Raw genomic sequence first — 18,345 nt, 5'->3', positions numbered from 1 at the left:
CAAAAACAGGCAATGGAATAATGGATCATATCCTAGGGAAATTAAAAACATTCAGCCTAGCATACTGAAATAAATGTCTCCCATCAAAAGACAAATATTTAACAAAATAACTAAAAAAGAATTTTTTAAGATTATAAAGTCTGTTTAGAACCACCTTATATAAATTTCATATCATCAGAAGTCAAAATAATACTCACATTTTGAAGAAGTTGTTCAAACCAGTCATATCCAGTATCTCTGCATGCTGCAACCTGGGGGAAATAATTGATGGTGAAACTATCAAAGTTAGAAATTTATTTTAAAAAAACATACTTTTGGGGGCTGGGGATGTATCTTAGGGTAGAGCTTGCCTAACATGCTCACGGCCCTAGGTTTTGATTTCCAACACCACAAAAAAAACAAACAAACAAACAAAAAAACCAAACATCATACTTTAGTTAAACTATCTTTTAATTTAAACATTTGCCAATGTTACAGAATTTTATTCCAAAGCAATCAATTAATTTAATATATTGAGGATTAATATGGAACTAAATTTTGTATAATAACTTAAAGTGCATTCTATCAGAAAAATCTGTAAGGTCTAAAACAATAAAAATAAAGATATTTGTTTCTTAACCTTCTTTATGGTAGGTTTAAAGGTATCAGTGAAAATGTAGATGATCATGTAACTGAGCATAAAAAATCTCTTATATTCAAAATATAAATACTGAGTATATAAAATTTCTTATATTCAAAACATGAACAAATTTGGGGTCAAAAATTATAGCTTAAAAACCAAAATGAAGCTAAACTGACTTCATATTTTCTGAATTGTATGTTGCTGTCCCTTGCCTACTATATCTATTCTTCTTTTTTCTCTCTCTGATTTCAACTGTTGGAAGACAAGAAGATGATCAATAAGAGCTTACACTAACAAATGCCAAGAAGTTGTGGCATTTGTAAGACATCAATTTCAATCTTACTTGTGTCTGTTGAGAAACTTCAAAAATATGTAGGAAGTAGTACTACATGTAAAGATTAAAACCAAATATCTCATCACATTTCTCTCCCCCCTTCATAAGATACAATGGGTCTCAGTTAGGTTTGGACTCACAGTGACCACACACTTGTTTATCCTTCTTACCACATCAGTGATGTTTAAAATTTTCCTTGTCATTGCTTCTTTGTCATTGTGTGGAGTTGGAGTAAACCAGAGTTTTTGGAATGTTTCATTTACTAATTTCTAGAAGAAAACAAATTTCAAATTAAGTAACTACAACAAATTTGGCAAATTTTCAACTTCAAATTCTCATTAGGTCCAACACAAAGCCTATTTAGCCAAAACAAAATTCCCAAAAGTTTCTGGTATGAATTTCCTTATAATTAAAATCACCACTAATTTTTTGAAATTATAAACTTTTCATTTTGGTAAATTTAATATCACCCAAATTTTAAATAATTTGGTGATATTATGCCTAGCCTAGAACCTATGCTTAGTAAACAAATATTTTTGATACAACAAAAAGTATTTCTTTGCCCTTTTTTTTGGCTACAAGGACTGAATCCAGGGTTGCTTAACCACTGATCCACATCCCCAGCCTTTTCATTTTTCTTAAATTTTGAGACAGTGTCTCGCTAAATTGCTTAGGGCCTCACTAAATTGCTGTGGCTGACTTTAAACTTGTGATCCTCCTGCCTCAGCTTCCTGAGTCACTGGGATTACAGGCATGAACCACAATCTCTGGCTATTTTTACTGCATTTTAAGAGAGACATTTTTACAGTACTTGCTCAACTTAAAAAACTAGGGACAAATAAATGATTATAAGTGTATGCGTGTGTGTGTGTGTATGTATATATGGAAATTACAATTTAGGATTAAAATTTTAATAAAGTATTTACTTAAGCAGATTGCATGGAGTGCACACCTATAATTCCAGTGATTTGGGAGGCTGAGGCAGGAGGAGGATTGCAAGTTCAATGCCAGCCTCAGAGACTTAATAAGATCCTGTCACAAAATAAAAAATAGAAAAGATCGGGAAATAGCTTAGTGGTAAACACTTCAGCTTCAATCCCAGGTAACAAAGAAAGAAATAGTGTCAAATATGTCTTTTTCTTAACAAACCAAAAATGTTGATTCACTTGTAAAGCATATATTTAAAGCAAAAAAATTTAGATGCAATAAACATGCATTATTTCAAATATTTATGAAAAATAAATTTTATATTAGTAAATTTTCATCTTACCTTTATGCCTTCTTCATCATTGACTCTGCGAATCATTTTTACACACATTTCTGTAATTTTTGGAAATGTTGGTTGTTCAATACAGATGTCTCTTAGAATCTTTATTACCCTTTTCCTGACGCTGATACCAGTATCCTAAGAGCAGAAAGGTATTTTCAATTGTTAGAAAATTTTCGGATGCTTTAGGAGAATGCAATTTGATAAAATTAGTAATTATATATCAAACCATCACATTCATTATATGTTAATATGATAAACATGGTCCAAACATTTACTCTTTTATTTTTGGTACTGGGGATTGAACTGGGGATGCTTAACCACTAAGCCACATCCCCAGCCCTTTTTATAATTTATTTACAGACAGGGCCTGGCTAAATTGATGAGGCTGCCTTTGAATTCGAGATTCTCCTGCATTAGCCTCCTGGGCCACAGGAATTACAGTTGTACATCATTATGCCTGGCACATTTACTCTTTACATGCTTTCTTATTAATGTTATTACAAATATGGATAATCTTATGATATTGTCTGTACTTTTAAAATAAATATTCGAAACATTTTCTATAGTTTAGTACTAGATACAAGCTTTCCAGAGTTAAGTGGGATAAAAATTACAAAGCTTTTAGAACAGTGTCTGGCAGGGAAGAAGCATCTATATAGTAGAATTAACAAAAAATTTTAAATGGAAACTAATAAAACCTTTGACACTACCTAATTTAGGCTTGCAGGAAATGCAAGAAGGGACAAATTATATATTAAACCATGGAAAAATAATAAAATTCCTAGTCTTTAAAATTATTCAGTTAAGGGGAAAGTATAAAAAAAGTAGGAGAATAGAGTTCAATTTTAAGATCTCCAAATGCAATGTGCTATCTGAGGCATTAAAAACAACAACAACAAAAAACACACACTCAAAACAAAACTGGAAAAGACCTCATTTTGGGAAGAATAGGAAAATGTGAATGTGAACTGGTTATTAGATGATGTTAGAAAGTGTTAGTTTGGTTAGGTAAGATAGGGTTTGTTTAATATCTTTATTTTTTGGCATTGCAAGTTGAAGTATCTTTGGGAAAAAATTTATAATTTAATTTAAAATAATCTAGCAAAAACACATGTGAAGTAGAAAGGTGGGTTTTTAAATTTTCCTTTAATTTATACATTTTCATATTAAATTTGTGTGTGTGTGTTATTCTGGATAGAACCCAGGGCCTTATGTATGACAGGTGAGAGCTCTACCAATGAGCTACATCCTCACCTCAACCCTAACAGTTTTTATAATAAACCCTAACAGTTTTTAAAATAAATAACAAACTCTAGATGCTTAATATATAAATTTTTAATTTCTCATATACAGTTCAGCAGTCCTAAAAACATTTTAGGATATTCTTCTAGGATTAATTCTATCCGAGTTCATTAGATATTTGAGAATCCTATTAATTATATCCTTTATTCTTGGGAAAGAGTGAGGCACAAAAAGGGAAAAAATTCTTCTACCCTTTTTTTATTCAATGAAAATTAATTAATGCCTAGCAGAGGCTGAAAACTACTCTATAATGCTCAATTACACAATACTCTGATATTTGACTAATGATGATAAAACAAATTCTTTTCACTATATGCACATCTAGTGTATTAATGTATCTATGCTGAATATACAAAAAGAAGTCAATGTGCCTACAATGGGTGGTAAGAAGAATAGTCATTTCTGAATGCTAATGTTTTCTTTTATTTTCCAGGAAAATCCTTCAGGGCCAGAAAATTCTATGATATGCAAGGAAAGAGTAACTTAGAACAGTATTTCTTAAGTTCATTCTTTTTTTTTTAAATAAATTTATGTTTAAAAATTTATTCTTTAGTTATAAGTGGACACAATATTTTATTTTTATGTGGTGCTGAGGGTCAACCAGTCCCTCACGCATGGTAGGCGAGCACTCTACCTCTGAGCACAACCCCAGCCCTTAAGTTCATTCTTAAACCTCAAGTAACTTTCTGGCTTAACTTGCAGGTATCTGAGCTTACCATAATTTAGCTTTAAGGAAACATGCAGATACATATAAAGGATCCAAAAATATTCTCAGATACCAATGTTCTATAATTGTCTCTCACTGAAATAATTCTTCTTGTTTACATATATACATACATATGTATAAATATATAATTACTCTAGATTCCTGTCCAAAAATAATTATCTCATTTCCTATCATTTACTCACTGTAAACTGCCATGACTGAAAAGAAGAATACAATTTTTGCCAATGATTTGCTTTATGATACTAAGAAGTGAGTCTCTTTTCTAGTTTATCGTTTTAAAATTGTGATATTTTAAAGTCAAAATTGCATTCATTATAAAAATGGCAAAACAAACATACCAATATTCTTTCAATCAGCATATCATAATACTGTTCAGCAAGCTGAGGTCGACAAAGGACAAATCGACCTAGTAATTCTACTGCTGCTTCTCGAACACTAGTGGAATTATCCATCAGTCGTCCATGAACTCCTCGCTGCATATCAAGCTAATGAAAAAAAGATATTATAATTTATATTAAGTAGAGATAATATTTTAATCTCACTAGAAAACATGAGGAAGAAAATTATTTTTGCTCTCTTTACCCTTGCTAGAATACTGGGGTCTACAGCAACAACTTCGGATAAACACTTCATGGCTTTTGTTCGAACAGCAATTGCATTTTCACCAAGAACTCGAAGTATCTGCCAAGCAAACATTGACATTTTGCAAATTTTAAGACATAAGATTTAACAAAGCATAGATGAAGACATACAAAAGAAAACAATCTATTATTTATCTCCTTTGAATTTGTATATAAGTGAGTACAAGATTCATTATCTTACTGATTCCAAACTTTAAAGATCAGTACATTTTGGAAGTGTAGCATTCTATACTTCAGGGTCTCTTTCAGCTAAGCATTCTCAACTACACTAACTGTTATGTTTCCTTTTTGAGAATCTATAGTCACACTAAAATCTTGTTATGTGAAGTTTAATAAAGAATATTTAGTATCATTCAAACATATTTTGATCAACTGAATAATTTTGTATAACCTCACTACCTATACCCTGTGTCTATTCATACAGATATATACGCAGGTATCTGTAGAACAAAACAACCAATATAAAAAGGACATGTAGAACAATGGCATCTTAACAAATATGGAATATTACAACAAATCCTATTTCCATAATCTCTGAAATATTTGTGTTCAACAATAAGTAGATATTATATGCTACTCCATAAGCATCCAGAATCAAAAAAATCAACAACACTGTATAAAGAATTCTGGCCCAGTTTACCTGTGTCAAATAAATATCAAAGCTCTGGGCAAACGGCCTCATAGAGGCCAAGTATCGAACAATCAAGCAAGCATCATCATAGTCCACGGTGTCAGAGTTCATCCTGCAACAAAAAGTCATTAAAATTTTAATTTAATTTTTTTTTTTTTGTAAATAGGTATCAAAGCAATCTATACATCTAATACATTTTCTCCTTGGATCTTACTTTAATGTGCTGAACTGAGACGGTGTGGTTTTGATAATGCTTCTAAGAAACTTTTTCCGGTTTTCAGCTCGATGCATAATTTGACCAGTTGTCTCAATTTCTTTTGCATGATGTGTTCCTTCAGATGATTCTTCATCTTTTTGTGATTTCATTGCTTTCTCTGTTTCCAGAGTTGTGTCACGAAACCACTGGGCTATATAGAATTTACGAGAAAACTGGAAAGAAATTAGATAGATAAGCTTGATGAAATTAGTAACAACATTTACAGTCATTAATAAAGTTAGAATGTTCACAAGCAGAAATACAACTATTCAGGTTTACTGTAAACCAACTCATTTCATAAAAAATCCAATTTTAAGAATAGAAAATTGGGAATAGCCTGGATAATAGAAAACTTACTAGTTAGACTTGATAAAACACTTATACTAATGAGGTCAAAAGATAATAAATACATCTGTATGAAATATAAAATACTACTATCAATTACTTAACCAAAGGCATATCACATGAATTAGTAAGATTAGATAGGTTATGGGTCAACTAGTAAAATTTAGAATAAATGGATAAAATACTGAAGGTAGAAGACTCCATGCATTTTCAAACCTTGTTTTACTTTTCTAAGAAATGCAAAGGCCAGTTATCACTGAAATAGTTTAATATAGAGGCACACCTATAAATCTGTTCTATGAATACAAATTGAAAACTTGCAGGAGTTGGCTGAATAATGTGTCGGTTTCCAATCTCATTCAGCAGAATAGCCATTCAGCAAAAACATAACACTCCAATATATGCATCCTTTTAACATACTTTACAAATTTTATACATGGCCTATTATACGAATACTTTGGGTAGTTTATATAACTTACATAAAAATAAAGATTATACATAAAAATGGTTATATATAAAATATAATAATTAAAAAAATAATGCGAAGAGATCATCTATGTATCACATATACCTATCCTGAGGGGCAACAACCTACCCTAGATTCAAAGACAATTAATGAGAAGATTTCCAAGTATTCCCACCCCCCTTTTTTTGGTATCAAGAATAGAACCCCAGGGGCACTTAATGACTGAGCCACATCTCCAACCCTTTTTATTTAGAGACAGGATATTACTCAGTTGCTTAGGGCTTCACTAAGTTGCTAAGGGCATCTTTGAAGTCATGATCCTCCTGCCTCAGCCTCCCAAGAGCTGGCTGGGATTACAGGTGTTAGCCACATGTGCAGCCCAAATATTCCCCTTTTTACACAAGTTCTTTTTGTTGAGCTTATGGTATCTGTAATCAGAATCCCACATCAGACAAAATAACAGTTAACCATTCTTTTCTATTTAGAAGACCAAGTAATTTTTTGTTTCAAAATCAATATTCCAAAACAACTTAAGTTTTCCTCTTCATTTCCAAAGTTTCTTAAGACCCAATTTAAATAAAAAAAGCAAACAATCTTACCACTAGTGAAGGGTCAGTTTCAGTGTTCTCATCCAAGTAATCAAGCAATGCTTTTTGCAATTGCTGGATTTCATCTTCTCCTCCAGAAACCTATAAAATAAATCAATTAGGAACCAAAAAGATATTACTGTTATGTTTTAGCAAACTGTCTATATATAAACACAAATCTAAGAGAAGAAACGTTAATAATAAAAGTGAAAATATAATTATAGCAACTCAAAGGAAGGAACAGAAAAAACGACTTCTGAAAATATAAATTAATAGATGAGGTTAGCTTTTATTTTTATGAACTACGTGTCATATTTCATTTAAAAAGCTTACAAGTAATTGACATAAAAGTTATCAGAACAATCTGTTAAATCTTCAGATGTAGGAAAATCCTCGTCTTCAAACTTTTAAATCAGTAAATGGAAATTGTTATCATCTGTATTAATAAGCATTACAATTTTTTTTTTTAGTTGTTGATAACTCTTTATTTTATTTATTTATAATGGTGCTGAGAATACAACCCAGTGCCTCACACATGCCAGGCAAGTGTGCTACCACTGAGCTCCAACCCCAACCCCAAGCATTACAAATTTCTTTAAGACATTATTTAAAAAGAACATTGTGAAGGGAAATATTTTTTCCTTATTAGTAATATGACAATAGTACTTATTTCATGTAGGATATTAGATAACAGGTGAGCTGTTGACTGAATTAGGTGCATAAAAGGATTAAATGTTTAGTTTTTGTCAAGAATTTTAAAGAGGCAGAAATTAACTGTGAGCTGATATTTTTGTCCACAGTTATTCCTTTAGCAGTTTTAGCTTTAGCATGTGAAATGCCAAACACATACTTTAGACTATATCTCAAAAAAGAAAGCAAAGATTAAGGTAACCCCTGATCTAGGAGGGTGGTGAAACTGAAACATTCTATAAACTTCAAAAACAATTTGAAAGTATGCTTTCATATTTACAAATGATATTTGAAAAAACATTTTCCACCCACAAATGATACGTCCCCCCTTGAGTGAACAATTTACACAGTCAAATATGGCATAACAGGTTCCAGGGCCTCTCAAGGAAATATTGAAGGTCAATATACATCTTGGTTTCCACATTACCATTCACTAAGAAGGAAGAGGATTCTTTGGAGAAATAGCTGATCCCAGGGCAGGGTTAGGCAGGAAAAGTAAAAAGTGTCTCTGAAACACCAAGCTGTTCCAGAAAAGTCCTTAAAGAATGATGGGACATATCAAAAGGACACAAAAGACTGTTTACAGAGTCAAATTGGGCAAATGTAGGACAATTTGACATTAAAATAATGTAGCAGTAAGTTATAATCTATTAAATAGAATAGGAATGATAGTATTACATTAGATAGTAGTATTTATATTAACATTAATGATAATTTTTCACTTTTGATAGCTATACTATGGATATGTAAGTGAGAGCTCTTATTTGCAGAAATATACACTAAAAAGTGGCTCTCAAACTTCAGCATTCATTACAATCACCTGGAGGAGTAACTGCCACATTCTGAGAATTTTTGATTCAGTAAACACAGAGAAGGTCCTAAAAAATTTATACTTCTAAGAAGTTCCCATGTCATATAAATATTGGTGCAGCTTGACAGGGAATCACAATTTGAAAACCAATGTTCTAGAGAATACAGTAGGATAATAGGGGTATTATGTCTAATTTAACCACGAATGGTTTAGAAAATATTTTTTAAAATAATAATAAGTGCATATATAAGCAGGGTGTAGTGGTACACGCCTGTAATCCCCAAGACTTGGGAGACTGAGGCAGGAGGATTGCAAGTTTAAGGTTAGCCTTGGCAACTTAGTGAGACTCTTTCTCAAAATAAAAATAAAGAAAAGGACTAAGGACATAACTCAGTAGATGGAGTTTCCTTTGTTCCATCACAGTCCCACAAAAAGATGTGCAGGGGCTTGGGATGTGGCTCAACTGGTAGCGTGCTCGCCTGGCATGCGTGAGGCACTGGGTTCAATCCTCAGCACCACATAAAAATAAAATAAAGATATTGTGTTCACCTAAAAAAAAAAACACTAAAAAATAAACATTAAAAAAAAAAGATGTGCATACTTTGAAAGAGAACGACAAAGCAAATGTAACAAATTGTGAAAAATTAAGGAATTTGGATGAAGAATTCATGGTATTTTTTTGTACTATTCTTAACAACTTATATATAAGGCTGCAATTATTTCAAAACACAAAAGTACAATGAAAAAAATCAACGTGGACACAGTTTTGAATATAAGACTAGAAGATTAAATTTTTATCCATACTTTGAAAGAATATAAAAAGGGCTAGGGTGGTGGCTCAGTGGTGGAGTGCTTGCCTAGAATGTGTGAGGCATTGGGTTCTATTCTCAGCACCACAAATAAGTAAATAAAGGTCCATCAACAACTAACAAAATATTTTTTTAAAAAAGAATATATGAAACAATAAAACAACTTTTCCCTTAGATGAACACTCTTTAATAATATAATCTGAAAAGAAGCCCTCTCCAACCCTCCCTAATATAAGATATACAACATTTAAAGATACAAAATAATCTGAATAGGCACGCCACATCACCATTTTAGTAATTAAAAAATTTAAATGTCAAACCAAACATAGCTTTGTTTTGTTTTGGTGATGCTAAGAATTGAAACCCTAGGCTGTAAGCATGCTAGGTGACCACTTTACCACTGAGCTATATCTCCATTAAGCCAAACCAAATATAAAAATAATATTATGCATTCACAACAGTAGTTAAAAAAAAAAGTAAACTAAGGACTTTACATAATTCACCCTAAAGTATGAAATTCATCTTTGGAACTTCAAAAAGTCCACTTTTAGAAGTATAAATCTTATTTTGAAACTACAAATAAAACACTAATGTAAAAACATCTAAAGAAATTAACTATTATTTATCTCCATAATTTTAAATCTTTATCTCAATACCTGTTTTAAAATTCGTTCAATAGAGCCTTGATCCATTTTGCTTGTAACAGCATCTTTCCTTAGTCGTGCAGCAACAGTTCCAAGATAATCAAGAGATGCCACTCTTAAAGCCATTTCTGTTGACTTATTACTGAACTGATGAACCTAAACATCAAAATTAAGTAATTTTATATTTAATATAAATTTACCATTTTATATTTAATAATCATTGTAAAATTATAAATTTTAAATCTATGTTGAACTATTTGGAATTTAAACTTTTTTTCTTGTGCACTGTCCATAAAGTGATTTTTGCCTTATGGTTTTGTGAAATCTGAACATTTTCATTTGCTAAAAAAATTTACAGATAAAGCATAGTCACTTTTTAAAAAGTGCAGACTCAACTGTATAAAACTGAATATTACTGAGTAAGAATTTCTTAGGGGTTGAATTCTGATGCCTATGAAACATTAGTTTTACAATAATATTAACATATTTCCCAGTTCACAAAAAGTTCTCAAAAGCTTTGTCACAGTTTTTATTGTACAAATCCAAATGTACTTTAAAAGTAAAAAGAAAAATCACAATATTTCTTTTCATTTTCTTATTGTATTTCATGAGGACTAAAACCATATAGTTTTGGAAATACTCTTAAAGATGATGAAGATTTCAAATTAGTTTCATGCTTTGAAATGAGTAAATAAAATAACTTGTGGCTCATTGTTGAGATGTTTTAAACTAAGAATGTTAATAGCCCCAAACCAAATCAAACCAAACTAAACCAAACCAAAAATGTTAAAGCATTGTTTTCTTATATAATAAAATGAAACTACTAAAATTCACATTTTAAAGTTTTCCACAAAGTACTGGTAATATAGTGTACAGTTATACACATGCAAAAATAGAGATGCAATGTTCATATTTCCTTACACATTTTTAAAGAATTCATCATCTGTGAATCAGAGTACATCCTCATTATGTTGTCTTCTAGAAATCTAATAATCTTTAAATGCTATACTCTTACCAACAGTCTCCCTAACAAACTAAGGAGTAGTTCGGCAGCTGGCCATTCAGGCTTATTGACTGTTGAAAGAAGGTCTTGAACAAAATTTTCAAAGAGTGGTCTATAATCTTCTTCACCTTGCTTACTACCACATCTATTCAAGGACAAATAATGAAAAGGATGTTAATTTAGGTGACATGTCTACTATTACAACTAAACTTGTTAACTGATTTATCTTTTCTCTGTATTTTAGAAACAAGGCGTATGGGAGGACATTGGACAAAATATGATCTATGGATCTATTTCTCAAACCCCATTTTCCCCCCCAGTATAGGGAATTCACTTATTAACCAAAATTAACATTATTTTCTGGAAACCATAACAACTTTTAAAAAACAACCACTGTTTTTTTCTCTCCACAATTATGATAATATGACGCTAAGTCACCTCTCTCCACAAACTTTGAGTAAAATATCTCAAAATTTAGTGAAGAAAAATTACCGAACTTCAATGTAGTACCTTAAGGTCTAACACAAGAAAGTAAAAAAATTTTAAACTGTTAATATTCTAACAGCCTCATTTTAAAGATAAGGAGAGCAAGGACGAGGGAGGTGGTGTACCCTAAGTTCAGATTATGGCAGGAAACTGGATTCATCTTTTTTCTAAATAAAGTATATACTGTGGAAAATAAAAATCAGACTTAAGTTAATTTTACTCACTTTTTAAGGAAGATGGAAAGGAAGTTTTGGGCTGTTCGCATAGCTGTTTCATAAGAGTTGGTAATGACAACATCCTGGTCAACCTACAGTGAGAAAAATGAACTTATACTGATGTAAGAAATAAGTTATTGTTACTACTGCCATGTTATTACTAAACAGAGGTAATAAATACATTCAAATAGTAAATATTTATTCTTTTCTATAAAAAAAGAAAAGCCACAGTTAGCATACTAAACAAATTTTAAAACTATAAGGATAAAAATACTGGTAGAGTTTGTTAAAATATTTAAGAGTAAAAATGTAGTGAGTCGTTGCTTATAGCGATACAGGTCAGGATAAGAAGATAAGAACTAAAAGTACAAAAATAATTTTTCAGGGCTGGGGGTGTAGCTCGGTGGTAACTGAATGCATGCGTGCTTAGTGTATGAATGAGGCCTTGGGGATCCGTCCTCAGCAATGCAATAACAACAACAAAAAAAAGCAAAAGCAAAACAAAAACCAACCAAAGAATACTCCAACCTCAAAGTTTATGAAACAATGGAATATAATTCAAAGGAAAATTCAACAAATTCATTGCAAATTTTAAGATTAGGATATAAATATTCAACCCATAGCAGAAGAAATCCAAATGTTTACAAATACAAGGAAAGGGGCTCAAACTCACTAATATTCATTAGGGAAACATGAAATAAAACTCTGATATAATTTCATAATGACCATACTAGGTAAAATAATAATAATAAAGAAACGTAAACTAAAATATCACTTTGGTGAGCAAACTGACAACATTAAGTGAAATTAATGTATGTATTTAATAAGTAATTTAATAATTATACTTCTAAGTACATCTAAAAAGCATTTGCTTTAGGTTATGACAACATTCTACTATAGCTTTATTAATGCAACTAAAAAAAACCTGAGTTATGTGTATTAAAAACAATCTTGACGGCTGGCAATATAGCTCAGTTGGTAGAGTGCTTGCCTTATAAGCACAAGGTCCTGAGTTCAATCCGCAGCACATGCCCCTCCCCAAAATCTTGACTGAAAATATTAACTGTACATATATCACTATCATTTATGTATATTTTAAAAACAAAATAGCCCTACTGAAATCTATAATGATAAATAAATTAATGGAAGAAGATAAACATACTCATGATACTGGTCCCCTATGGTAAAGAAATGAAGATTAGAGACAAAAGACAGAAGAGGGGAGAAATAGGGGCTGGTGTCATGGCTCAGTGACAGAGCACTTGCCTGGCACATGTGAGGCACTGGGTTTGATCCTCACCACCACATAAAAATAAACAAACAAAATAAAGGTCTTTAAAAAAAAAAAAAAAAAAAAGGAGGAGAGAAACAAACAGGATCTCAACTTTTTGGACAATATTAGTATTTAGCTATAACAGAATACACAAATAAAACTATTTCTGTTTCTTAAACTTTTGTTGGGGTACAACTATAGAACTTGGAAAAGTCCAAGTGTCAACTGAGTCTATTAGAACCAAGACAGGGATAGGGGTGTAGTCAAATGGTAGAGCACTTGCGTAGCAATGGAAAGAGGCCTTGCTTCAATTCCCAGAATTACAACAAACAAACAAAACAACAAAAAAACAAAGATATCAGAGAAAACCTTAGTAAAGAGTAACCTATCAGGGAAGGCATAAGCACATTTCCATATGAATTCCATATCAATTATATTTATATGTTGCATATTTATGTTACATGTTAGAGTTATATTCACTTTCATATTCAATATCTCACTAGAGTTTTACAATCTGGGATAGTAGGCCTGTTAAGTATTATTACCTTCATTTTACAGCTGGAGAAGAAACCCAAAATGGTCAAAAAGGTTTGCATGTTTTATGACCTGTGGCTACAAATCAGTACTAGAATTCCAATCTTCTAAAACCTTATCCAATGCTCTATAAGAACTAAAAGGCCAATCATGAAATCCTAATTAAGAACTTCAGTTTTTTAAAAAAATTACAGAGAATATATGTGTTTCTGATTGTTAAAGTGCAAAGTTATAAAACTTTAAAATATTTCCTTACTTTTTTATTTGAGTCTTCTTCTGAATTAGAGTCCTTCTCTGATGATGGTAAATGTACTACACACTGAATAAGTTGTAAAACCAGAGCCGTAACCATCTGAATATACATAGGTTCTCCATCCATATCACTACTATTTAACCTTTAGTAAGGAAAAAATGGTTTGAATTATATGGGGTATGAAGAAAATCTTATTTTACAAGTCAATCATTATCTGAAAGTTTCAGTTTTACTATTTGTAAGCATTGTCTTTAGTCCTTCTAACAGTGTTCTTAGGTCTAATTATTTTTAATGAGTAATAAAAAATACCAAATAAATGCCAATGCAATGTGTGCTCATATAATTAAAATAGCCAGAAGAAAAATACAATAGTTAATCCAAATTTCTATTTTATATGCACTGCAGATAAATTTATAATGAAAAATTACTGAATGTTTATCAAAATGATTTTGAAATGATAAAAACTTTCAGTTTCCATCTGCTGAATGAAGTGGTCATTTGGTATTAAAATTGAATACAAGTCAACTCTTTGGGGCTGGGGATGTGGCTCAAGCAGTAGCACGCTCGCCTGGCATGTGCGGGGCACTGGGTTCGATCCTCAGTACCACATAAAAATAAAATAAATATGTCGTGTCTATCAAAAACTAAAAGATAAATATTAATTCTCTCTCTCTCTCTTTAAAAAAAATTGAATACAAATTCAATTCTTGATCATTTGTGAGTATGATGTCAGTGGTATGAAAAATCAATTGACAAGTGCTTTGTTCTACAGAGGTTGTACAAAAATAAGAGTTCTTTTATATATTTAGTTATTTTTTTCAGGGTTAACAGATAACAGACATTTATCAATAAACATGAGTCTAAAAGTAAATTAAGATAAAAATAATTATAGAAGACAGCCTTCAAAGTAATCTAAAAAACAAACCTACATTCCAGGTCAACATAATCACTAAAGAATTCCCTTTGACAACAAAGACAATAATACCATAGCAATGGATAACATTCCTTATTACAGTGTACTTAGTGATTTAAAAGTATTCAGCCCTCATGTCTATTCTTTATATTGCTGTGAAGAGTAATCTTTCAGCTCTTTCCAAAACATTCAATGGCTTACGACTATTTAAAATTAAGTCCAAGTCATAGGCCTCACTCTTTTTTTGTGTGTGTCTTCATACATGTACATAGAGTAATAATGTCCATCTCATTCCACAGTCTTTCTTATCCCCATGCCCCTTTCCTTCCTCTTCCTCCATTTTGCCCTATTTAAAGTTCCTCCATTCCTCCCATGCACCACCCTCATACCCATTATGGATTAGCATCCATATATCAGAGAAAACATTTGGCCTTCAGTTTTTTGGGATTGGCTTACTTCACTTAGCATAATATTCTCCAATTCCATCTATTTACCTGCAAATGCCACAATTTTATTCTCTTTTAATGCTGAGTAATATTCCATTGTGTGTGTGTGTGTGTGTGTGTATATGTGTATATATACACACCATAGTTTCTTTATCCATTCATCTACTGGGCATCTAGGTTGGTTCTACAATTTAGCTATTGTGAATTGTTCTACTATAAACATTGATGTGGTTGCGTCACTGTATTATGCTATTTTTAAGTCCTTTGGGTATAAAGTGAGGAGTAGGATAGATGGTCAAATGGTAATTCCATTCCAAATTTTCCAAGGAATCTCCATACTGCTTTCCATATTAGCTGCACCAATTTGCAGTCCCACCAGGAATGTATGAGTGTACCTTTCCCCCCATATCCTCACCAACACTTATTGTCGTTTGTATTCTTAATAGCTGCTATTCAGACTGGAGTGAGATGAAATTTTAGAGTAGTTTTGATTTTCACTTCTGTAATTACTAGAGATATTGAACATTTTGTCATATGTTTGTTGATTGATTATATAAACAAAAATTATAAAATACTGCCACAGATCCTGACGTTTGAGGATGACTGAACTACTTTGAATTCCCCAAAAATGATTCCCCATATCTAAGCTACTCTTCATGATGTTCTAACTAAACTGCCTTTTATTTAGTCATTAGAACATAAAGAATATAAATCAGGCAGATATGATGAATAAATGTATCCTGGTTATAATATTACAAAGTTTTTCATTACTTGACTACTTCTATAATTAGTTACCTGAAGTTCCTTAAACTCCTCTTGCTGGTTGGTAATCTTGCAAGTGAAGTAAAAATTTCTTCCAAAATTAGCTGCCTATGTTTTTCATATCTTGAGAATACCTGTTAGGTAATTATAAGATTACAAATTAAACTATTATATTAGAAAACAAAGCAAAAATGATACATGTAATAAAAATATTATTTATTTAGAATGAAGATGTTTCATTTTCTTTTCTTTTTTTTTTAAAAAAATGGATGATAGAAACTAGTTTTTTTTTTTTTTAATTAATTAATTAATTTTTTTAGACAACATCTTTGTATGTGGTGCTGAGGATCGAACCCGGGCCGCATGCATGCCAGGCGAGCGCGCTACCGCTTAAGCCACATCCCCAGCCCAAGATGTTTCATTTTCAATGGTAATGTCTTAAGTCAATTTGCTCAAATTTTCTGTTATTGATTACAACATTCTTATAAAAGTCAAAGAATAGGGCTGGGGTTGTAGCTCAGTGGTATAGCACTTGCCTAACAGATGTGAGGCACTGGGTTCGATCCTAAGCACCATATAAAAAAAATAAATATAGGTATTTATTGTAACCATCTACAACTAAAAAAAGAAGTCAAAGAATATATTGTATCATTTGGTATGATATTTTGGATATGGAAATAAGACAAATTTAAGTGACTTCAGACCATTCTGATTTTATTATAAATATTAAGGAATTTTTAGCTGGAACACAGATTAATTGGACAAATTCATGGAACAAAAAGATGAATCCTTAGTTCACAGAATCTAATAAGACACATAAAATAATCCTGATAGCAAAATTAACCTACTTGAAACCAGGAATCTACATTAATTTTCTAAGTCTGGATTAAATTATGTCAATATTATTTTACTGGGGAATAACTAAAAATACAAATTGATTATACTTACTGCAGTGACTAATTTAATGGCACACAACTGTAGTTCACTGACATTTTCCACAAAAAATGGTGTTATTCCCATGGATGAAACCTGAAAAGAAAAAATAAGTAAATATCTTTAGTTGATTTTAGTAATATTGTATCTTACTAGTTGGTACTCCAACAACATATAACTTTACCAGGAGACATTCAGAGGGCATTTTCTTTCCCTCATGTAGTCAGTATCTATTCCCTTCTCCGTTCCCCTTCATCTCTCAAGGACATTAGCCCATACATTAGTTACCTTGATTCATAGCTGCCATTTTTCTAATATCTATCTTTTAGACTAATAAATGCCATGTAAATATAAAGAAACAAAAACCATTCATTTTCCTGTGAGAAAATATCCTGACATATTGTAAAGGAAATATCTTTCAAAGAATTTAGAGTTTGGAATTTATACTACATTCATTTCTCTTCTAGCCAAAAATGTTTCTTTTTAAAACTCCCCTGAACTTTAATTTCTTTAATTTGATTATAACATTGTCTGAATGGGAAAAATTAATGTGGAAATGACATTATTACTGAGTAAAACAAGATTACACAAGACTTCATCAGATCCTCTATTCTTACATTGTTTCATCCAAAAATTTACAAAATGCTTAAAGAAAGAAAAAAAAGTTACCTGAAGAATTGTTGTGTCTGTAAGAAGTTGTATCTCTAGCAATTCTGACAGGCTGCTAACAATGTCACAAACTTTGTTATAAAGCATTACTATTACTCTCTGCTTATGAGTGGAACATTTAGCTCGTTTGGCTTTTGAACTTAATAACCCTCCTAAAAAGAAAGAAATATCAATATAAGGAAAATAGCAACTTTTAATATTTTTCCATAATGAATGCTAAAATCGATTTTCTGAATTAAAAGAACACAATCTTGTTTCTGGCTACATTAAAACACAATCTGGCAAATAAAGCCAGTTATTTATTAAAAGAGAAAACTACCTCGGTAAAATTAGGAAAAAGTGGTAACAGAAACAGGAGCATCTGGGATTTTTCTCTTGACTAGTAAAAGTACCTTCAATCATACATAAATACAGGTTACAGGTTAAGTATCCTTTATGTAATTTTTGGAAACAAAGAGTTTTGGATTTCGAAGTTCTTCAGATTTTGTACTACTTGCATAGACTTTACCAGTTGAGCATCCTTAAGACAAGAATATGAAATACTCCAAAATCCCCAAATTTCTTGAGCATTATTGATAGTGTTCACAAAGCTTCAGATTTCAGGAGTAAGGATGGTGAGGATGGTAGAACTTGGGACTGAAATGGAGTAAATCAAATTCTATGCATGTATATGTTTGGCAAAATGAACCCAACTATTATGTATAACTACAATGCATTAATAAA

General features: G+C 31.4%; 1 protein-coding gene across 5 annotated transcripts in view; it reads right to left on the bottom strand.

Annotated features, from left to right (window-relative positions):
- The window catches only part of Nipbl (NIPBL cohesin loading factor), a 171,156-nt gene that overhangs the window by 31,038 nt on the left and 121,773 nt on the right, over positions 1-18,345 (bottom strand). For all 5 annotated transcript variants that reach the window (XM_005325630.2, XM_040273065.2, XM_078017525.1 and 2 more), the window contains 15 exons: positions 17,623-17,774; positions 16,969-17,049; positions 16,054-16,154; positions 13,903-14,041; positions 11,849-11,931; positions 11,151-11,283; positions 10,148-10,291; positions 7,194-7,283; positions 5,742-5,956; positions 5,537-5,639; positions 4,838-4,936; positions 4,594-4,740; positions 2,227-2,361; positions 1,127-1,225; positions 198-251 (listed from right to left, as the gene is read on the bottom strand). In XM_005325630.2, the coding sequence (XP_005325687.1) occupies positions 198-251; positions 1,127-1,225; positions 2,227-2,361; positions 4,594-4,740; positions 4,838-4,936; positions 5,537-5,639; positions 5,742-5,956; positions 7,194-7,283; positions 10,148-10,291; positions 11,151-11,283; positions 11,849-11,931; positions 13,903-14,041; positions 16,054-16,154; positions 16,969-17,049; positions 17,623-17,774 (1,775 nt within the window). The remainder of the gene's footprint in view (positions 1-197; positions 252-1,126; positions 1,226-2,226; positions 2,362-4,593; positions 4,741-4,837; positions 4,937-5,536; positions 5,640-5,741; positions 5,957-7,193; positions 7,284-10,147; positions 10,292-11,150; positions 11,284-11,848; positions 11,932-13,902; positions 14,042-16,053; positions 16,155-16,968; positions 17,050-17,622; positions 17,775-18,345) is intronic.

Source organism: Ictidomys tridecemlineatus, chromosome 1 (assembly GCF_052094955.1).
Source record: "Ictidomys tridecemlineatus isolate mIctTri1 chromosome 1, mIctTri1.hap1, whole genome shotgun sequence".
Classification (NCBI taxonomy): domain Eukaryota; kingdom Metazoa; phylum Chordata; class Mammalia; order Rodentia; family Sciuridae; genus Ictidomys; species Ictidomys tridecemlineatus.
The sequence above is the reverse complement of the archived record's forward strand: the minus strand, read 5'-3'. Positions and strand labels throughout refer to the sequence as shown.